Below are 20,477 nucleotides of genomic sequence, written 5' to 3'. Positions count from 1 at the left end.
TTCACTTTACGTGCCATCAGAAGGAATTCTTTTATAGGCAATTTTGAATATTTTCTCCAAAAGAAAATATATATATCTTCACGATAAATATGAAATTTATTCAAGCGAGTCACGTTCCGTAAACGATTCAAACTCGAGACATAAATTCAACATAATTCATGAAGAAAGACCCACGCCAAGCACTCGTTAGAAACGGCGCTTCAAGACTCTTCACGTCAACCGCGGCGCTTCCTTCACTTTCTGCAAGTATTTATCAACAACGGCACACCCATGCGGGCTCGCCAGAGAAAGTCCAAGAATATATAAAGATAGAAATCACAAATAACCCAAACCGACTTATGCAGGGAACCGTACCTTAGATTTATTTCTTCTTATTCTTTCTCTGACATGTTGACCGAATCAAAGTCCAAAATCAAAGCTCATGTTGGACTTTCCTGTTTGACAACAAATACTCCAATTCGTATGCGGAAATTGTTGTGTGCTTCAACGAACTTGTATTCAAATACAAAGGTCCAAGATTAATTATCCATTATTGAACGTCACTTTATTTGTTGCTATTATAATTGCCTAATCGTCCACAATCGTAGATACTTAATGCCTAATTGTGTTGGCCTAATCTTAATATTATCCTAATAATCGTTGTACAAGTTCATGATAGATGAAGATGTATATGAGCAAATTTTAGTATACCAAGTTTAAAGAAACGGCTGACAGATTTAATGAGAAAATTAGACACAATTACCTTTCATCATGTCCAATACGGCAAAATATGAGAAAACATCAAATATAGTAAATTTGATCAAGACAAATAGGGTGTAAGTTAGCATCAAGCTTCGTTAATCCGGAAATGTGCAAGTAACCCTTTGTTAGACGCAATTGTCCGAATGCATTTTTATCATCATTTGACTTGGAAAAACTCACTATTTTTATACTACTACCTATCCAAACTATGATAGACATCGGGAAGTTTATAAATTATGTTATGTCTTTTGTATATTTGTTGCTGAAAATTTGGGGAAGTTAAATTGGAATAAAATCTAGGTTGACTTCGTCTTGTAGAAACTTCTATCGGGCAGATGCCGTCTTCCTTTGGTTACTGGGGAAAAGAAATCAGATTTCTAAGTTTCCAGATGGATTAGAATATAATGGATTTAACATCCTACTATCTGGGGGAAAATTAAGGCTATCCAGACAAATCTTTGGAGTAAATCCGACCGCCAACTGCTCATTATCATCATAGAAAGAGAAATTAGGAATCAAATTGATGTTTAATCTACAACCCTTTTTCAATTGTTTGACTCCTAAGTTTGGTACTAGCAAGGCCAAGCGGATATCTAATCGGTATCACATCGTCATCGAGTGCAGTGTACCGGGTCTAACATCTTGGAGGGACCATATACGACATGCTCTGAATAGATTATATAGTAATCCTCTTTCCCTGAAAATATCCCGCGAAAAATACGCCAACCCATTATCTTTATTTAGATATGTCATGACGCCCTACTAAATTTCTAATTTCCGTAGGTTCACAAACGATTCAATTATACCATCATACTAAATTGCAGCACTCCAATCCTCAATCCAAACCCTAAGGCTTGAAAAGACAAGACGGAAAGGCAAAGTATAAGGCTCCACAAAACAGAACATTCAGTTCAGCATCCTCGTTTGTAAGAAAAGGGTAATAATTAAATTAAGATAGGAGTGGCGGAGATATGAAGCCGCCGTAGATCAAATTTTTGGCTATGTGATGATAGGCAGACTCGGTCAAGTGAATCCCATCCCAATTGACAGAAGCCGACGGGTATCTGCAAGCCGTCGAGCCGGTGTGGCCACACCTTGCTGAGTTATTGAAGTTGTATGGACCGCCTCCTCCGCAGCAAGCCCTCAGTGTCCCTCCATAAAAGCCTGCGTGAGTGCACTCATAATTGTATGAACAGGTTCATCTCCTGGTCTTCGATAATTATGAAGGGCATCTTCATTTATATCATGACAAGACTTATGGACAAATTGTGCAACTATGTATCTGTTCATGTCAACGACATCAACCAAAAGGTCGTAATGTTATGCATGTCATTTGGTGTATTTCATGAAATTAAAAGAACTACTAGGGTTTTTCTTTCCGGAAAGAGTACGGGGGTTTTAAATCGATATTGTATTTTTTTTAGATTTTGGCTTTTAGTTTAGGACCCAAAAGACACGTTACTCATTAACGAGCTCACATGTACTTAAATACAGCTGATAAAGAATGTTATGATAATACTTTTTTACGCATAATGCGAGAAAACAATGCATTTTTTTATTTTTAAAAATTAGTTCAGGCTGGTTCGAGCAATTCCGGGCCTAAACATCAAACCCAAAGGCCTGAACCAAACCAAATAAAAAAAATAGGACAAGCCCGAAAAATCGGGCCAATCTGGTTCGGGTTTTCGTACTCCTGATTTTTTTTCATTCGCCCCTAGGTTGCAAGATGCTAATATTTAATATAGGAGACAGTTCGTATCTATATGAGACAGTCCGGTGGATATTGGGTCAATTCACTTGTACCCGCACTCCATCACTAAAATCATGCTTTAAGATTCGGCTTCATTATACAGGTCCATCATTTTTGTCATTCCAACATTAATTGTGATTTGTGATTAAGCACAATCTTAACTCTAGGGGTAAAGGGAGAACATTGTGGGGTAAAAGAGAAAAAAAAAATTGGCTTTCATTAGATGTACAGACCACGCAAGTTCTTTCTCTTTTATACAAAATCATCTAGAATTATTGAACTCGATTGTTATTCAAAAATAGTTGTATGTCTGCTTTAAAGAATGGTGATGAATGTGATATGTGGAAAGTAAAAGTCGTAAATTCACGGTTTATTACAAAATTACTAGGTCCAGCAAAAAATATGCGACGACCAAACCTGAAAGGGAAAAAGATAGATGAAAAGAAGGCTCACCGTAGTGTTTGGGAGTGTGATACATAGGCTTGGCGGCACCGTAATAATCAGCGTACATGATTCTTGCATGAGGGTACTGTTCTCTCAAATTTTGCAATTCTTGCTTGAGGTAGTTATTGTGATACTTGGCGAAAGCATTATAAGCCCTAAGACACCCGGTTCTCGAGTCGTAGGCCGATCCGCTAGGGCTGCGAAACAAAGTTAGATACACCGCGGAGCAACCTACCGGCAAGTTTCCCGGCACCACCAGATCCACAGCCCCTTCTTCTATCAACATCTGTTACGGTTATGATGGTTCAACGGAAAAAGAAAATAAAAAGGGAAATAAGGAGTTGCTTTTTGTAGAACTATTGAAATAAGAAGTTTTTTCATAAACAGTGCGATGAAACAGACATTTCCTTTTCATTTTCAAATTCAATGTGCTCATATTTAAAGTGACCTTCAAATTTAATACGAGAATTGAACGCTAAGCTCATGCCTAAGAAAAATGCTTTGACGACATGTGCTCAAAGATTGAAACACGATGATTCAGATCGATCCTTACTTCTTTTATGACAATTTAACATTAAGCTCCTACCGATGATAAACTTCTCCATAGGTCCTTGCATAAAAATGTCTGCCTATCCTTTATTGATAGGAAATTAGGTTGGATCTAGTTTCATTAGGCGAGTTCTGGTGTAACATTTGGGCGTCGCCCCTTTCAATACCCCAAAAAAAAATGTCTGTTTATTATGGCCATCAATGAACATGATTCAGATCGCTTTTATGCGGGACAAATGTGTAGAATCGGAGTAAGTTTGCGGGACATACACTGACAGCACGAGCGATTGCTCCAACCACTAGCGGCACCAAAGCACGGAGCTGTTTAATGCTTCCACCGACGAAGGAGGGATAGTTGTAGTCATTCCCACCTATCTCCCCCACCAGGAACAGAGACTTCTTGAAGTACTCCCCACAATCTGCAACTCGAAAATAGCTTTATCCATCAATGATTATTATCAAAGTCAATATGTATCATCTTTTCATGTGAAACCATGTAAAAGCTGGAGGGTGAAACCTAATTCATGGGGGAAGATATGAAAAGAGAATGCCATTAGAATAAAAAATGGGACGTATTTGATAAAAGCTACACTATGGTGCGTTTGTTTCACGGAAAATGAATGATTTGGAAAATAGTTTCTAGAAAATGGTCGCTTGAATCACCTAAAAAAATGAATGAACGAAAACCATTTTTATCGTTAACGAAAATATTTAGATATAAATTGTTATCAATAATGAAAATACTTTTATTAACTAATTATTTGAAGAAATACAAAAGATTATTGTTAGGAAAATATTTTTCAAATCATTCATTTTTCCCTAAGTAATTTTCCCTAAGCAAACGGAGCCTAAGTATGAGCAGCAGGAGGGGTGATGGCCATTGCCAGCCATCTCTATCACTAATGCACAAAATGAACCCCACCAGCAGTAATTTCATAAACGACTGTGTAAGCATTTCACTATTCATAGCTATTTCCTTGACATGTGTCGCAATATACATAGATGCACACATCAATGTATTTTCTTTTGGATAAAGGCACCACTGGTCCCGAATTTTTACAGCATATTCAATCAGGCCCCTTAGCATTTTTTTTATACGATTAGGTCCCTCCATAGTAGTCTTTTTGTTCCTGTTGGTCCTTGATATCGAAATATGTGTAGAAGTGCTGAAGTGGACCGCCGCTCAGCATTGATTGGACGGAAGGTGATGATGTGGCATAAAATAAAAAAACATGAAGAAATTTAAGATCGATCTGCCCTTTTCGTTTCTTTTTTTTACAATGAAATGTAGAATCTCACCTTTTTTGGTGGTGCAGATAGAGGACTTCAAATTCTGGAACCAGCGAAGCTGAACACTCAACGAGTCATTGGTCCACAACAATGGCCCGACCTTCTGAGCATAGAAGAAAGAGGCGTCGAGTGCTGTGGCACCAGCAACTGCGAAGTTCACTCCGGTACGGACACGTGGACCTTTGGCTACTTCCAGGTACGGTGGGAGATGAGGCAATCCGAATGCTTCCGCTGCATTCTCATATTTTCACATTCATCATGAGATAGAAAACCTGGAGTTGGATGGTGTTCGTTCATCGCATTTTAAGTAGGAATTATAGTAGATGTATAAAGCTGTCTGAAACAGCGATTACATATGCGAAATGATTTCTGAACATGATGCTGCAACTATTTTCATAGGACATAGCATTGTAGTAGTGTGCTGTTGAATTATCAGTTCAATCGTTTTACCGAAAACCTTGAGCCATTAACAAATCGATCAAAATGCATTTATAGCATAGGACATAATATGAGTGATCGAAAAATGTAGAGAAGAAAGCATGGAGTACCTATGAAATCGACAATGAGGCGTCCGTCCGAGCATCGACCGGTCGCGTGGCGGAAGAAAGTCTGGCCGTAAGGGAGCTTCCCGATGACCGGAAATGCGAGTGCCCCGGAACGGAGGAAGTTTCCGGTGTCACTCAGAGAGTCGCCGAAATTGAAGATTGCCTCGTAGCGTCGAGGGCTCGACAAAACGGGATCCGAAGCGAGGCAGCCGAGCACAAAGAAGACCAACAGTATCTCCATGGTTTTCATGTCGAGCAGCACTAGACAATTTCGATGAAGGAAGAGTCTGCATAGGGTTGAGCTTGAGCTTGAGCTTATATGTTATGCCAGAGAGCGACCTCAACTTCCCAATTTATGCCATTGGAGTTGGGGCAGGTGAAGCTTTAATTGATCACTTACGGTTCAACGAGAAATGTCCCCTTTCATTAAATGGTGCGGCGAGACATCTAGGGTCTCTTATTACATCGGTGAGGTGGAGAAATTAGCAGATATTCATTTATTATATAGTCGTGCATTGTTATCGAGGACATCGAGCGCAACGTTCTAGCCGAGGCCTTGGAGGAACGCTGCTTGTCTTCGCCCCCCACCCACCAACCCCATCCCCTTGTTCAATTCCGTTGGGTCTCTTTTGCTTGTGGATAGGATTGCATTTCCGTTCTTGTGGTGCTAAGGGGCTGTAGTGTTGGTTCGGTTCGTGATGAGGAGAATGCACGGTCTTCAGTTCCGAGTTCCGCAATTTGCCACTTGTTTTGGTTGCTACGATTTCGAGTTGCCAACTCTCTGAGCTGACTGGTGTTAGCCAGTGCGAAAGCTCGATCTTTGTCATGTTTACGATTGGATAGCGAGAGTGCACATGAAGTGTTGGACGAAAAGGCAAACGCAAATAACAAAACACAGCTTGGAAATTTTTTACATTTTTTGCTTTATTTTCTAATTTTTATTGTGTTAATTTACTTTTTTAATTTTACACCCAACTAACATATACACAAGTGGGTTAAATGGGTGGGTAAGGGTTTTCCTAGATTGAGTTGAATATTAATGTGTTTTAGTAATATAGGTCAGGTCGGATATGGATCATGAAATTTACATTCATGAAAATGGGTCAAAATGGATTAAATGGATCAATATTGATTGGATCAATTTCGACCGGATCCACCCATCTGGCGCCCCTACTTAAATGTTACTTAAAGGAGTTCTAGGTTCTCAGTTACAAATACCTTGAGATCTTTCATTGTAAAACCTAGTTGATTTATTGAATTGAAATTTCTCAATGAGAATTGTCCCTTGTTATCTTCTATCTTTTAAATCTCTATCCCTTTTGGTGGATTCCTAGGTATCATGAGTGATTGAGAGATTCCTATATCCTTAGAGTGGCCTGCTAAGGTGAGATAATTTGACTAAGGAAAACCCAAATTATCCAACTCTGCCTTCCTATTCTCCAATCAAGTATCTCTTGTCTCGGCCAGCTCTCTCAAAAGCCACATATGGAGGAGGAGGAAAAAAAAAGAAACTTAAAAAGTAATTGCATCTTGTGGCTTGGATTGGAGAGGTCGTACTTATGTGCCTCATCGTGAATTATGAATGCTTCAGTTCCACTACATGCATGATCCGCACAATTCGTGTGAATTATGTTCAATACATGTGAATCCTCATGTATCATGCGAATTACATGTGAGACTTGCTAAATATAGAAATCTAAGTACATAGATGTAATAGATATTAACCACGCTGAATGTGAAAAGTCCAATGCTTATCAACGCAACATGTAGCTGAGCTGTTTGAAGTTGATCAGGGCATGAGAGGTGGAGATGCATGGGGACCACAGAGCACACCCTGTGCTATGTACCGGTAAGCAGCCTCGGTGAAGTGAATTCCGTCCCAATTCACGAAAGCCGAAGGGTTTTCGCATGCGGTCGAGCCAGGGTCACCACACCAAGCTGATAAGTCGTAGTTGTACGGTCCGCCACCTCCACAACAAGCTATCCGTGGTCCTCCGTAAAAACCTACATAAAAAGCAATCTAAATAATCATCCTGAAGATAAGCGCCATCTATTGATATTGTTATTGTCGAAAAGGTGACAAAAAATGACTAACTATCTCCGTCAATTTTCTTCTATTACCATGTAAAAACATTGAGAGAGAGAGAGAGAGAGAGAGAGAGAGAGAGAGAGAGAGAGAGACCATAGAGTTTTGGTGCAAGGTACAAAGGTATAGCTGCTCCGTAGTAATCGGCATAGATAATCCTTGCATTGGGATACTTTTCCCGCAGCACTTGAAGCTCTCGCTTGAGGTGCTCATTGTGGTACTCGCTGAAGGAATTGTAAGCTTTGAGACACCCATTTGTTGGATCATAGTCCGACTGATTAGTGCTCTCAACCAAAGCCAAATATACCACAGAGCAACCCAAGGGGAAATTCCCAGGCACCACGAGCTCTGTCGCACCTTCTTCAATAAGCATCTATATAATAGCAAATTCCAAACATAGAAAAGGGTATGAAAATCAACAAGAGTTGCTTAGTAAAATGGAGGAAAAGAATTTAACACACGCTGGTGGCATTGACAATGGCTCCAACAACAAGTGGTACTATCGGTCGAATCTGATCGATGGTTGCACCAGCTAAGAACTGAAAGTTGTAGTCGTTTCCACCAATCTCCCCAACAAGAAATAGAGTCTTCCTGAAGTACTCTTCACAATCTGAAGACAGAAAAGAAATTCGATGAAAAAGAAAGATAAACCTTCTTCTGCATAATATAATAGTTGCCTTTGTAATTAGCTCATAATACAAGGGTTCACCGTGTTTTGTGTGGCAAAGAGACGACTTGAACTTCTTGAACCAACCAAGCTGAACGTTTAGCGAGCTGTTGGTCCATAGTGTCCATCCAATGTTTTGAGCATAGAAAAATTCAGGGTCAAGTGCAGTAGCGCCAGCCACTGCAAAATTGACTCCATTGTTACGGACATGAGAGCCATTTGCCACTCCTAGATATGGCGGTAGATATGATGGTAGGTCGAATGCCTCTGCTGCACTATCCAATTCACATTTTTTTAGTAAATCATTGCTTGCATGAAGTGAATTGAAATCCGCTTGGTTCTAGGCAATATCTTCTTGTTGACATAGCTAATCAACTTAGTGAACTTCAGACATTATTAAGGTTCTTTTCAATTTATTTGTGAATTTTAAAGCAAACTTAATTGTCAAACATGCGAGTCTACTTGTCAAACGATGAGTGTGCCTCTTACTTAGGCATAGTGTAAGCTCTTCACTCAAATAATCTGTACGAGTAATTTGGTGAAAAAACAGAGGCAACACAAGATGTAATCTCATCTCCCACTTGGCCCCAGCCGAAAGCTGAGAAAGGTATGTGATATGGTCTTTTCAGTGGAAAAAATCGATAGAAGAAATCGAAAGTCAAATACCTATGAAATCAACTATTAGACGTCCGTCGGAGAAACGACCAGTCGGATGCTTAAAGAAGGTCTCACCATAAGGGAGCTTCCCCACAGCTGGATATGCAGGCGCACCCATGAGAAGGTAGTTCCCGGTGTCACTTATCGAGTTACCAAAGTTGATAATCGACTCATAGCGACGAGGGATTATTAGTGATACCGTCTGCGATGTGAAGCACCAAAAAAGCAAGAGGGACATTACTTTAATCATCATGGCAAATTTTCAGGTATGTGGAGGAATGATGAAGTGCAATATGAATGTTCAAATGTTGAAGAAGATCTTGCTCTGGCTCTAGCTTTAATATGATGCTACTTGCAACCTCAAGGGTTCAACAAATTGTGTTAGAAAAGAAGGAGAGATTGAGTGGTTCAATGGAGGACAGTTTAAAGATAATATTGCTTGCTCTAGTTAGCTTGTATGTCGTAAGATGGGGGTGGATATCAGGACAACTGGAGGGTGGGCAATGTTAACAATAACGTGCACGTATTGGGTGTTATTTAAAATTACACTGGAGAGTCAAGGTGGTGTGTACAGTTAATATTGTCTTTTTGTGGTAAGTTAACCTTGTACTCTTTCACCTAATGCAATAAGGGATGATTACTCCCAAAACAAGCTAAAAACCAACGGTTGATACTGTCAACTAGTGTGCCAGAAGTACATAGCCACCTAATTTCCTAATAACTTACGTTTTTTGTTTTTTCCTTGTAAGGGGCTTACCTTTTTTAATCATGCCTGATTTTTCTAGTCTCGAAAGGCACACATGATCACCATTATGTTTCTCTATTTTTTTTATTTTTCTTTTCCTGGGAATAGGTTTATAACATAAATCCGTTTGGTAACGCAATTTCATTTTTCTATTACTAGAACAAATTTTTAGTTTAGAAATAAGTTTAGAACAGAAATGACAAATAAAAATTTTATACTTTTATGTTTCTGAAACAAAAGGAGAAATAAAACTCTTCTCATTGTTTGCCCTAGCCTTATGCGCCCGCCGCACGCCCCCCCGCCCCCTCACTCCGGTGGCCCTTGCCTGTTGCCGCCACCCCCCGTCAACAAATGGAAAAGAGCGTAAGAGGGAGAAATTTTGTATCGTTATTAAACGAATTTCTATTACGGAAAGAGAAATTTTATATTGTCATCAAACGCGTATCTCTATTCAGAAACTCGTTCAGGGAATAGAAATTGGGCCTAATTCAAAAAGAAAAACCAACTTTACCTTGAGTGACAATTCTGGCCCAAACTTTTTTTAATTTCATAATCACAAACTTTCACTTAAATCCCAAATCTAGCCTTCGAAAATTTCACATTACGAGAGTCAGATTTGGGACTCGAATAAAAGCTGGTGCTTTTTATTAAGACAAAAAAAGTTTAGACTAAAATTATCACTAAAGGTAAAGTTGGTACTTTTTTTTTTAAATTAGCCCTAGAAATTTAAAAATCTATTTTTGATCAGAAATCTATTCAAGTGTCTATGACGTGGCTACGTTCACATCTTGTATTTCGTGTGTATGGTCTGAGTTACACGCACGAAAGAGTGTTGATCAATATGCCATATTAACAATGTTGGTCAATCTCTCTAATAATTTAACTTTTTGAGAGAGACTGAGATGATGACACACTACTTGTAAATGATTCTTAACCATTTGTTTATTCTTGGACATTGTATGTGTCATTCTCTCGTAGACCCCATAAATTGAAACAAATATCTCAGCTCCCCCCAACATTAAACTTATTACATGTAAAAATGTGATTGGTTGTGCCTATGAGTGATTGGTAGTAATTTGTTCAAGGGAAGTTGTTGGTCCCATGTATTAATTTTTCAGTCAGACACTCACCATGCCATCCGCAACCAACCATACTCATTAGCCCAACCTGTTCCGCTGCTTTAAGCACGAAAGTGACAGCTTGTACAATAGCCTAGTTTAGTATATCTCTCAACTGTAATAAAAAATATATATATACACTTATCTCTTTCATCTTCTAGCCCATTGTTTTTCTTCGGGAAAATTATCAAAAAAGCCCTAAATTTATTACATTTGTGCCAATTCAATCATAAATATTTCAATTTAGCCAATTTAATCTTAAATCTATTGCACTTATACCAATTTAGTCCTAAACCTTTCAATTGTGCCAATGACTTCTAAAACTTTTGCCAATTTGCCAATTTAGTCATAAACCTTTTGATGATTTACCTATGTAGTCATTCCGGCTAATTTTAGCGAGAATCACTAACATGGACGATTTTGCTAAATTTTCTGAATTTTTTTATTAAATTTTTCTTCTTTTCTTAACCCTAGGCCGGCGAGGTCGCCAGCTAATCTTCGTCGACCACAAGGAAGGGCTGGTGACTTTTGCCTAATGCTCTCGCCTAGTTCTAGGTGAGGGCTATGACATCCTCACCGGCCAATAGGTGAGGGTCACAGCCCTTGCCAAGACAAGGGAGGGTTGTGGAGCTCACTGGCCAATGGGCGAGGATTGCAGTCCTCGCTCCTGGCCGACAAGGGCACAGAGGCCCACGCCTAGATAAGGTGAGGGTCATTGGCCCAAGGTTAGAAAAAGAGAAGGAAAGAAAAAAGAAATGAAGAGAAAAGAAAAGAAATAAGAAATAAAAAATTTAGAAACATTTAAAAAATTGTCGACGTTAGCGCTAATCGTACCAATAGAACGGATGGCGTTGACTAGACCGTCACGTTAGCGATTTGCAGCCAAAATTGGCCGGAAGAACTAAATTGACAAATCGTTAAAAGATTTAGGACTAAATTGTTAATTGTTAAATGGTTTATGATTAAATTGTCACAATTGAAAGGTTTAGGACTGAATTGGCAAATTGTCAAAAGGTTTAGGACTATATTGGCCAAATTAAAAGGTTTATGATTAAATTAGTACGAATGTAATAAGTTTATGACCTTTTGGTAATTTTCTGTTTGCCTTCTTAGGGCTTCTTTTGAAATTTACCAGCAAAAGTGTACAAACATGGCATGTATGCAAAAAAATTTGGGAAAATTATCCAATCAGTTTTAAATTTATTGTACGGATACCAATTCAGTCCTAAAAATTTTAATGTTGCCAAATTAATTTACCTTTGTACAAAATTATGATGTAATCCATTCGGCCAATTTTTTGTTGGAAATTGTTGATATAGCGGTCCAGTCATTTTTAGCCATCTTACGTGGCACACCGCTAAAATAATAATCTAATCACGTGGCACACTTTCTCTCTAAAACTTTTTTATTTTTTGTTGCACAGAACTTTCACCATAAATATATCGCCCACCTTTACCAAACGTCCCATTCCTTCCCTCCAATTGCATCTCTCCTCTCTCTGCCTCTCTTCCTCTGAGCATATCGCCGCCTTTGTTGCTCATCACTTCTCTCTCTCTCTCTCTCTCTCTCTCTCTCTCTCTCTCTCTCTCTCTCTCTCTCTCTCTCTCTCTCTCTCTCTCTCTCTCTCTCTCCGTGTGTGTAATGAAAAGTCGCACGGTTCGCGTTGTGATTGGCCGCCCTGCCTTAGGCAGCCTCCAATCCGGGTCAAGGCAGGAGCCTTTGATATGAGTTTGAGATCTCAATCACAAGGGCAAGCTGGTAGAGAGAGAGAGAGAAAGTGAGAAAGAGGTGATGTGGATGTTCTGATGGAGGTTGGCGGCGACCATGGGGTGTGAGGACGGCGGAGCAGGTCTATAGTCAGTGGATTTAAGGAGAATTGGATTAGAATGAGAGAGACGAAAAATGGGAAGAAAAGCTTTTGATTCCATCCTTATTCACCACGCATCACATGAATGATTATCCAAAAGAAACAAGAAGAAGAAGAAGCTAAAGAGTGGAAATCTAGAAACAAGAACAAAAAGGTAAAACGATAAAATGTAAATCCGCCAAACACCTCCGACTCTCTATGACTCTATGACCACGAGCACAAGTTCATCTTTGGGAATAGGATTGAAGCTAATGCATCGGTCAGGGTGGACTTTGGGACAATGAGACGTGGAGAAGCGAAGGGACCGTAGAGTAAGCCCTCGGCTATGTGCCGATATGCGGCCTTAGTCAAGTGAATTCCGTCCCAATTCACGACAGTCGATGGATCTGTACACAGAGCCGAGCCGTTGGAACCACACATGGCCGCGAGGTTGAAATTGTATGGTCCACCACCTCTGCAACAAGCTTCTTGTGTTCCTCCATAGAATCCTACAAACAATAAGACATCGATCTCCATAATCATCCTTATAACTCCACAAAGTACCACAAACTTTCAAATAATTTCGATGCTACTCAGTGAATTATGAAACTAGGATGAAGGAAAACTCACCATACTGTTTTGGCTGCACAAAGAAACGCATGGCGGCTCCATAGTAATCGGCATACATAATTCTAGCATGGCCATATTTCGGGAAAATTATCCAAAAAGTCCTAAACCTATTGCACTTTTTGCCAATTCAATCCTAAATCTTTTAAATTTGACAATTCAATCATATACCTTTTTACTTCTTGCTAATTGAGTTCATCCAGCCAATTTTGGCCGGCCGGTGTTGACGTGGCCGCTGGCCATCTGGCAATTTTTTAATATTTTTTTTCGAATGAATCTTTTTTTCTTCTTTTTCTTTTTTTTTTTCTGCCCTTCTTCCCTTTGGCCTGTCCGACGACCGGCCAGAGGCGCGGGTCAGCGAGGTCAACCTCACCAGCCTCTGGTGAAACTGGCATGCTGCTTCCAGGCCTACCTCGCCTTGGTTGGGCGAGGTGAAACCCAATGATAGCAAGGTCAGCCTTGCCATGGCTGGTCGAGGCTCGACCTCACCTAGCTAAGACGAGGCCGGCCAGCACCGTCACAGGTTGGCCTCGCCTTGCCTAGGTGAGGTCGGCCTGGCAGCGGTGACCGAGGCTCGCCCTCGCAAGTGGCTAGAGGGGGCGAGCTTTGCCAGAGGCCAGCAAGGTCGACCTCACTAGCCCACACCTCTAGCTGGTCATTAGACCGGTCAGAGGGAAGAGAGGTAGAAAAAAAAAAAAGAAAAAAAAAAGATTAAAAAATTCGAAAAAAAATTTAAAAATTGCCATGTCAGGCACCAAAATTGGCCGGATGGACTCAATTGGCAAGAAGTGAAAATGTTTAAGACTGAATTGGCAAGAAGTGAAAGGTTTATGACTGAATTGGCAAACTTAAAAGGTTTAAGACTGAATTGGCAAACTTAAAAGGTTTAGGACTGAATTAGCAAGAAGTGAAAGGTTTATGACTGAATTGGCAAACTTTTTAGACAATTTTCCCGCCATATTTCTATCTCAGAATCTACAGTTCTCGCTTGAGATAACTGTTGTGGTACCTGGCGAACTCATTATAAGCTTTGAGACAGCCGGTTCTTGGATCATAGTCCGATTCATTAGAGCTCCGAAAGAAGCCAAGTACACCGTCCAGCAACCGATCGGTAAATTCCCCGGCACTACTAACTTGACAGCCCCTTCTTCGATGAGCACCTAAAGCAATCACAAGCCATGAAAATAATTCATTTGAGTACCAAAACAGTTGAGCACATGGAAGATTTTATTGAAATGAATGATAAATAAATCTTATTGTGCTTGTGTCAATCGGCAAAAAAAAAATGAAAGTAGAAAAAAATAAATATGAAAATGAAAATGAAGAAGGCATACACTGTTGGCATTAGTGATGGCTCCAACAACAAATGGCACCATAGAACGGAGCTGCTCAACGCTTGCACCTACGGTGAAAGGAAAGTTTTAGTCATTTCCACCAATCTCCCCCACAAGAAACAAAGACTTCTTGAAATATGTATCACAATCTGCTCAACAGAAAGAATCAAAACAAAAATCAAATGAATAGAAGATGAGTCGGTAACCATATAAAGATCGTAATGACCAGATATATTTATGTACTATAGTCACCCTATGAAGAGATTTTTTTTTTTTTTGATAATCCAGGATCCCGGGCGAAGAGCCACATCTATAAGAAGGTTTGTAAAACACCTTGTAGGGGCCATTAACCAATTAAATTCATGCCTTTGACCTGAACAAATGGTCCTGACCAGAGTAGGTTGAACGCAGTTAATAAGACTTGAATATATGACCTTCAGTTCTTAATTCCTGACCAACTGTGCCAACCTTAGAGTTATTCTATGAGAGATTTAGGAGCTTCATATTGGCCAAATCACCTCGATGAATAATCATATCTTGTGTAGATAAGATCGATAGTACAAAATGGAAGTGCACAAAAGTCATTACTATTAAATATCAATCTGCAATCGGAGCATACAAAAAAAGGGTTTATGTTTTACCTTGTTGGGTAGTACAAAGAGATGATTTGAGTTTCTTGAACCTGTCGATCTAAACGCTTAAAGAATGGTGCGTCCATAACAACGATCCAAGTTCTCGAGCAGAGAAGAATGTCAGTTCAAGCGCTGTGGCACCAGCAACTGCAAAATTAACTCCACTGTGAGCATGATGTGAGCCCTTGCCTAGCTCAAGATATGGCTTCAGATGGGGTAACCCCAATGCTTCCGCTTCATTTTCATATACTTATTGCATGTACACCAATTAAACATCTCAAATTAATATCCAGATGACAATAAAGATATCTAAAGATTTTTATTAGGCAAAAGGACACCAGAAGTGCCATAAGTTGTGTACGGAGGACGCTTTGGTGCCATAACTTTTTTTCGGATCACTTTGGTGCCAAGTCGAAGGAAAAGAGATCACTTAAGTGTCAATTTGGCTGGAAATCCGACGTGGCATTTTTTTTTATTAATTTCTGACACCGACGTGGCTCGCCGGAGGATGAGTCAGCGTGTACAGTCAGCATTTTTTATTTTAAATAATTTTTTTCCTTTTTTTTCTTCTTCTTTCCTTTTTCCTTTCTTTTCTTTTTTCTTTCCTCCCCTCGCCCGCCCGCCACCGGCGAAGCCCGGGAAGGGCCGAGCGAGGGCGGCCTTGCCCATGGGGCGAGGCGGCCTCGCCCGGATCAGGGCGAGGCGACCCTCGGCCCAGTGACAGGGCGAGGCCGCCCCTCGCCGGCCCATGGGCGAGCGACCCTCGCCGGCGGCGGGTGAGGCCGCCCCTCGCCGGCCATGGGCGAGGGTCGCCTCGCCGGTCGTCGGTGAGGGTCGCCTTGCCCAGTCTAGTGAGGCCGCCCTCGCCCATGGCCGGCGAGGGGCGACCTCGCCAAATCGGGCGAGGCGACCCTCGCCGCGCGCGGCGAGGCCGCCCGCGCCTCATCCATGGCCGGCGAGAAGCGGCCTCGCTGTCGCCGCGAGGCGGCCTCGCCTATCGCCGGCGAGGGTCGCCTCGCCCGGATCTAGCGAGGCCGCCCTCGCCGGCCATGGGCAAGGCCGCCCTCGCCCAACCCTTCCTGGGCTTCGCCGGCGGCCGGGCCGGCCACCGGCAACCGGCCGGCGATGGGAGAAAAGAAAAAAAAGAAAAGAAAGGAAAAAAGAAAGAAGAGGAAAAAAAAAGAAAAAAGGAAAAAATTTATTTAAAACAAAAAATGCTGACTGTACACGCTGACTCATCCTCCGGCGAGCCACGTCAGCGTCAGAAATTAATAAAAAATGCCACGTCGGATGTCCGGCCAAATTGGCACTTAAGTGATCTCTTTTTCTCCGACTTGACATCAAAGTGATCCGAAAAAAAGTTATGGCACCAAAGTGTCCTCCGTACACAACTTATGACACTACTGGTGTCCTTTTGCCATTTTTATTACGTCCATTGTAAACGAAAATTTCTTGTTCTTGTCCCTAACAGAAGGATGCACTTACAAAAGTTAGACGAGTTGGGAGAACTACACACCAATGAAATCGATCATGAGACGTCCATTTGAAAAATGACCAGTCGGATGCCCGAAGAAGGTTCCTCCATAAGGAAGCTTCGCCACGGCCAGAATCGCGACCGCCCCTATACAAAGGAAGTTCCCCGTCTCGCTTAGAGAGTCGCTGAAGTTGAAAATTGACTCGTACCTATGCGGGATTGTCGCGTTGGCCTTCAAAGCAAGGCAATAGTGGAGAAGGATCGGGATTATTATAGTATACTTCATGGCAAATTTTCAGTATTTTCGAGAGATGAAGTCTTAGAGATGCTAAGAGAGTTGGACAACAAATTTTTATGTGCTCTCTTGCTAATATTAATTTGTGAAAAGTTAGGCTTTCAAGGTGAGGTTGAATTGCTTATATACAGGAGTGTTAGATGGAAGCTCAACATGTAATACCGGGGCATGAGATTGTCGTCTTTTTGCTGTCGAGTCTTCCTTGTCATTCCTATGTGAGGCGACTCATGTTGTTGATGCTTGACTATCATACAATAATGACTTGTTGACCCAAAACGACCACCCGTTCAAAACGTGTCGAATGATTAGGAGCCTTATCTGTATTTTTCCGGATCACTACCAAACCCTATGCGACAATATCGAGTTAACTTGTAAGTATAATTATGGCCCACGTGATATTGTTAATGGATTAATAATTTTTTAAATGCTAAAATCATATTGGCCATAAAAAATTGTAACTTTTATGAAGACAGAATATGAAAATTTACAATTTCTATGAAGATAGAATATTATATGTGCTTTGATGGAAGGGATTGATTAAAAGCACTTATTGATAGTCTATATAAAGAGCATGGTCCTCTCTCCACCCACGGATAATGAAAGTTGTATTTTATCCTCTATCAAATGAAATACTTTAAGTAAAAGTGGATTAAGGGAGAGATATCGGATTTTTTCGTTTCTCCTAATTCTGCAACAATTTTTCTCGAAGTTATTGCTATGGATAAATGTATGTGTCTTTGTCTCTTCGTCAGATAACGCGATATGATGCGAAATAACAAGTTAGGTGATATAGAGTAATTGGACACTCTAAGCATCATCCGGCTTGAAATGAATATAATGTGCACGAGCTAATGACCATTATTGTTAGCTGCCAAAATAATCGATAATATTGACATACACTATGAAAATGTCACATGGTGTTGAACAAATCGATCGAATTAGGATTTGTTTTCTTGTGTATTATATTGCATCGAGAATCAAATGCAAATTATTCCTTTGGGCTACGGTCCAAACTGGTTTTAATCATTGCCTCCCACTTGCACCTTAATTAACCCTCGGCCTCATTTTTATCATAATTTGGGTGGTGCCACAAAATTCCAAAACCCTGTTTCGAGGAAGTTTCCAAAATGAGCTCAGATTCGAATCCCATTAGCTTTACATATTCAGTTTGAATACACATTTACACAGGCAAAAGAACACTATAAGTGCCATAACTTGTGTACGGCGCTCACTTTGGTGCCATAAGTTTTTTTTGGATCACTTTAGTGCTAAAATTTTTGAAAAATGATCACTTAAGTGCTAAAATTTTTGAAAACGATCACTTAAGTGCCAACTCCGTGCTGTACACAATTTTTCGCCGGAAATCCGACGTGGCATTTTTTTATTAATTTCTGAAGCTGACGTGGCTCGCCGGAGATTGGCACTTAAGTGATTGTTTTTCAAAAATTTTAGCACTTAAATGATCGTTTTAAACAAAAATTAGCACTTAAGTGATCAATTTTCAAAAATTTTAGCACTGAAGTGATCCAAAAAAAAACTTATGACACTTAAGCGATCGTTTTTCCTCCGACTTGGCACCAAAGTGATCCGAAAAAAAGTTATGGCACCAAAGTGATCTCCGTACACAAGTTATGGCACTTATAGTGTCCTTTTGCCTATTTACACAAAAACTCAAATTAGAGTTATGAGTCAACTACTGATATCTATTAGATCTCCACCCCGCGTTACTCCATCGGAAAACCTGCCTTCATTCATGGTCTCTTCCACTAAATCAAAACATGATGGCAATCTTCACCAAAATCTGGAATTATGCGTGAGATTTCCTTTCATTTGATCATATTCATTAAGACACGATATATATATTGGTGGCCACTAATGGAACACAAGTGGTGCTACTACTTGTTAAGATGCACAACTAGCAAAAGACCACTACATTATCCTAGGGATCGCAAAGAAAGAGCCCAAATCCCAATCCATAAGTATAATCAATTGAACTCATACTCACTCAAAATTTTAATCCAACAAGTTAAGAGAAAGCTAGATATATGGAGTATTCAATCCCTTATCAACTCTCTTAAGTGGGTCTCTTGTCCCTAACGCTAATATGTGCACCTAAACAAATTAGTGCCATTAAAGCTCATGACTTAGGTTCTTATATAAGGTTCAATGGATATTAATTCTAGTCTCCATATAGACTTAGGATAATTTCGGTTTCAATTGATTTAAGAAGGATTAAAATAAAATAAAATAAAATGTCATTAGGATTTTGTATAGATTGCATTTAGTCCTATAGTGTTCAAGCCGCACGTCATTTAGAGAGTCACATGTTTTATGATTAAATTTTAATAAGCATTTTATATAGCTAGCATCGATCAATAAGCATGTCCTGTGCATTATTTATGTTCATATGGCTCATATAACATGAAAGAAAATTAACAAAAAGGGTTAGTGTTACATCATTAAATTTTCATCATGTAATAATTTAGTGTAAGGTCATTAGGTCATATGTAGTGTCCTGAGAATTAATTTGCTGTTTTTATACTAAGAAGAAAACAAAAGGATAGCATTTCTTATATTTAATCTATGCTTAATTATTTCTTAGGTCATAATGTTCATGTCAAATTACGTCATTATCATTAAAAATTAATTTCATAGCATTGCATATATGTTAATTTATTACTGCGTAGCACACAAAACATTTAGGGTTTTGCGTTAGTTCATCGATGCATGTTAGATTAGGATGCATATAATCATAGAAAGTAATGAAGTCATGTCTATGTTGACTTTATTTTGTAAACAAGAAAATCCAAAACGAATTAATTGGCATTGCATCTTAGGTGTTAACCTAAATTATCTGATATGCTTAAGTTAAACATTAACCATGTTCATGTGAGCTTTTAATTTATCATCATCACCATCATGAAGTAAAAAGAAAAGAAATAAAAAAATATTAGATTAGCATGCCCAATAGGTCTGCATCATAGCAATTCGTTGTCTCTGCATAATCATGTCCGCTTTAGATACCACATATAGGCCATGCACGCACAATCTCATTGCTTGCCTGCTTCCCAAGTAATAGCTCGTGAAAATCTCATCGTGATGGATAATGATGAGCTTTGCTTTTGACTGGTTAGTGCATCTAGGTTCTTTAATCTTTAAAAGCAATTTATTCATTGTTTTGATTATTGGGCGTTACATTATTGGTTGCACACTTACATGATTATTACTTGCATGTTAGTGATTTAAGATTAAAACCGACAAAGATTACATGCAAAAAATTGTTGATATAAAGGAAAATGATATCGAAAAAGCGTTAGATTACTATAGTATAATCAAGTTGCCATATCTGTAAAACTCTCATTAGCATAAGTAAATTGTACTCCTGCATTTTACTTAAGTTTGTAATTGTCCCATAACCTATTAGTGGCGGTTCAAAAAAAAGGTAAGATATGTTATGGGTTTAAATTCCAAGTTGCGTTTGATTTGTATTTGAGAGAGTCTGTGCAAAGTGATGGAACCATCTCTCTAATGAGTAACCGTTTGAGCCCATCTAGATCTGGCAAAATGGGTATAAAATTCATTTATTGAAATGGGTCATAAATGGGACATCTCAAATTGCGTGAGCCAACCATAACGGGTTTGTAAAATGAAAAGGCAAAATAAATGAGTCTAAATGG

At 39.6% G+C, this 20,477-nt stretch overlaps 2 protein-coding genes and 1 pseudogene across 5 annotated transcripts; all 3 read right to left on the bottom strand.

Moving 5' to 3' along the window:
* Positions 1-1,453: 1,453 nt before the first annotated feature.
* LOC115664658 (GDSL esterase/lipase At5g45910-like) lies at positions 1,454-5,658 on the bottom strand. The gene is made up of 5 exons (XM_030586557.2): positions 5,323-5,658; positions 4,784-5,005; positions 3,755-3,903; positions 2,945-3,221; positions 1,454-1,905 (listed from the first exon to the last, which is right to left on the bottom strand). The coding sequence occupies exons 1-5, from the start codon at positions 5,567-5,569 to the stop codon at positions 1,691-1,693; spliced, it is 1,110 nt and encodes a 369-aa protein (XP_030442417.2). The 5' UTR covers positions 5,570-5,658; the 3' UTR covers positions 1,454-1,690.
* A 1,215-nt stretch (positions 5,659-6,873) lies between these two features.
* On the bottom strand, positions 6,874-9,178 carry LOC115661880 (GDSL esterase/lipase At5g45910-like). Of its 4 annotated transcripts, none has more exons than XM_056319724.1 (5): positions 8,739-9,178; positions 8,115-8,252; positions 7,867-8,015; positions 7,502-7,778; positions 6,874-7,323 (listed from the first exon to the last, which is right to left on the bottom strand). In XM_056319724.1, exons 1-5 carry the CDS (start codon positions 8,980-8,982, stop codon positions 7,109-7,111), a joined length of 1,023 nt encoding a protein of 340 aa, XP_056175699.1. In that variant the 5' UTR covers positions 8,983-9,178; the 3' UTR covers positions 6,874-7,108. The 4 variants fall into 4 exon arrangements, with proteins under 4 accessions (XP_056175699.1, XP_056175700.1, XP_056175698.1 ...); XM_056319725.1 differs by having other exon boundaries at positions 8,805-9,178; XM_056319723.1 differs by having other exon boundaries at positions 8,115-8,342; positions 8,805-9,177.
* A 3,485-nt stretch (positions 9,179-12,663) lies between these two features.
* LOC115661645 (GDSL esterase/lipase At5g45910-like) lies at positions 12,664-16,852 on the bottom strand (annotated as a pseudogene).
* Between the last annotated feature and the right edge of the window lie 3,625 nt (positions 16,853-20,477).

Source organism: Syzygium oleosum, unplaced genomic scaffold (genome assembly GCF_021117445.2).
Source record: "Syzygium oleosum isolate NSW1041296 unplaced genomic scaffold, Sole_v2.1 Sole_v2.18, whole genome shotgun sequence".
Classification (NCBI taxonomy): Eukaryota; Viridiplantae; Streptophyta; class Magnoliopsida; order Myrtales; family Myrtaceae; genus Syzygium; species Syzygium oleosum.
Note: the sequence above shows the minus strand (reverse complement) of the source record. Positions and strands in the feature narration are given on the sequence as shown.

Coding starts and splice junctions, on each gene's coding strand:
- LOC115661880 (XM_056319722.1), bottom strand. CDS start 8,982: ATGATGATTAAAGTAATGTCCCTCTTGCTTTTTTGGTGCTTCACATCG. Junction 8,343..8,738: donor TCTAATAGTTGATTTCATAG/GTATTTGACTTT, acceptor TGGATAGTGCAG/CAGAGGCATTCGACCTACCA. Junction 7,324..7,501: donor CCTTGCACCAAAACTCTATG/GTCTCTCTCTCT, acceptor CTTTTTATGTAG/GTTTTTACGGAGGACCACGG.
- LOC115664658 (XM_030586557.2), bottom strand. CDS start 5,569: ATGAAAACCATGGAGATACTGTTGGTCTTCTTTGTGCTCGGCTGCCTC. Junction 3,904..4,783: donor TATCTGCACCACCAAAAAAG/GTGAGATTCTAC, acceptor TTCGAGTTGCAG/ATTGTGGGGAGTACTTCAAG. Junction 3,222..3,754: donor CAATCGCTCGTGCTGTCAGT/GTATGTCCCGCA, acceptor TAACCGTAACAG/ATGTTGATAGAAGAAGGGGC.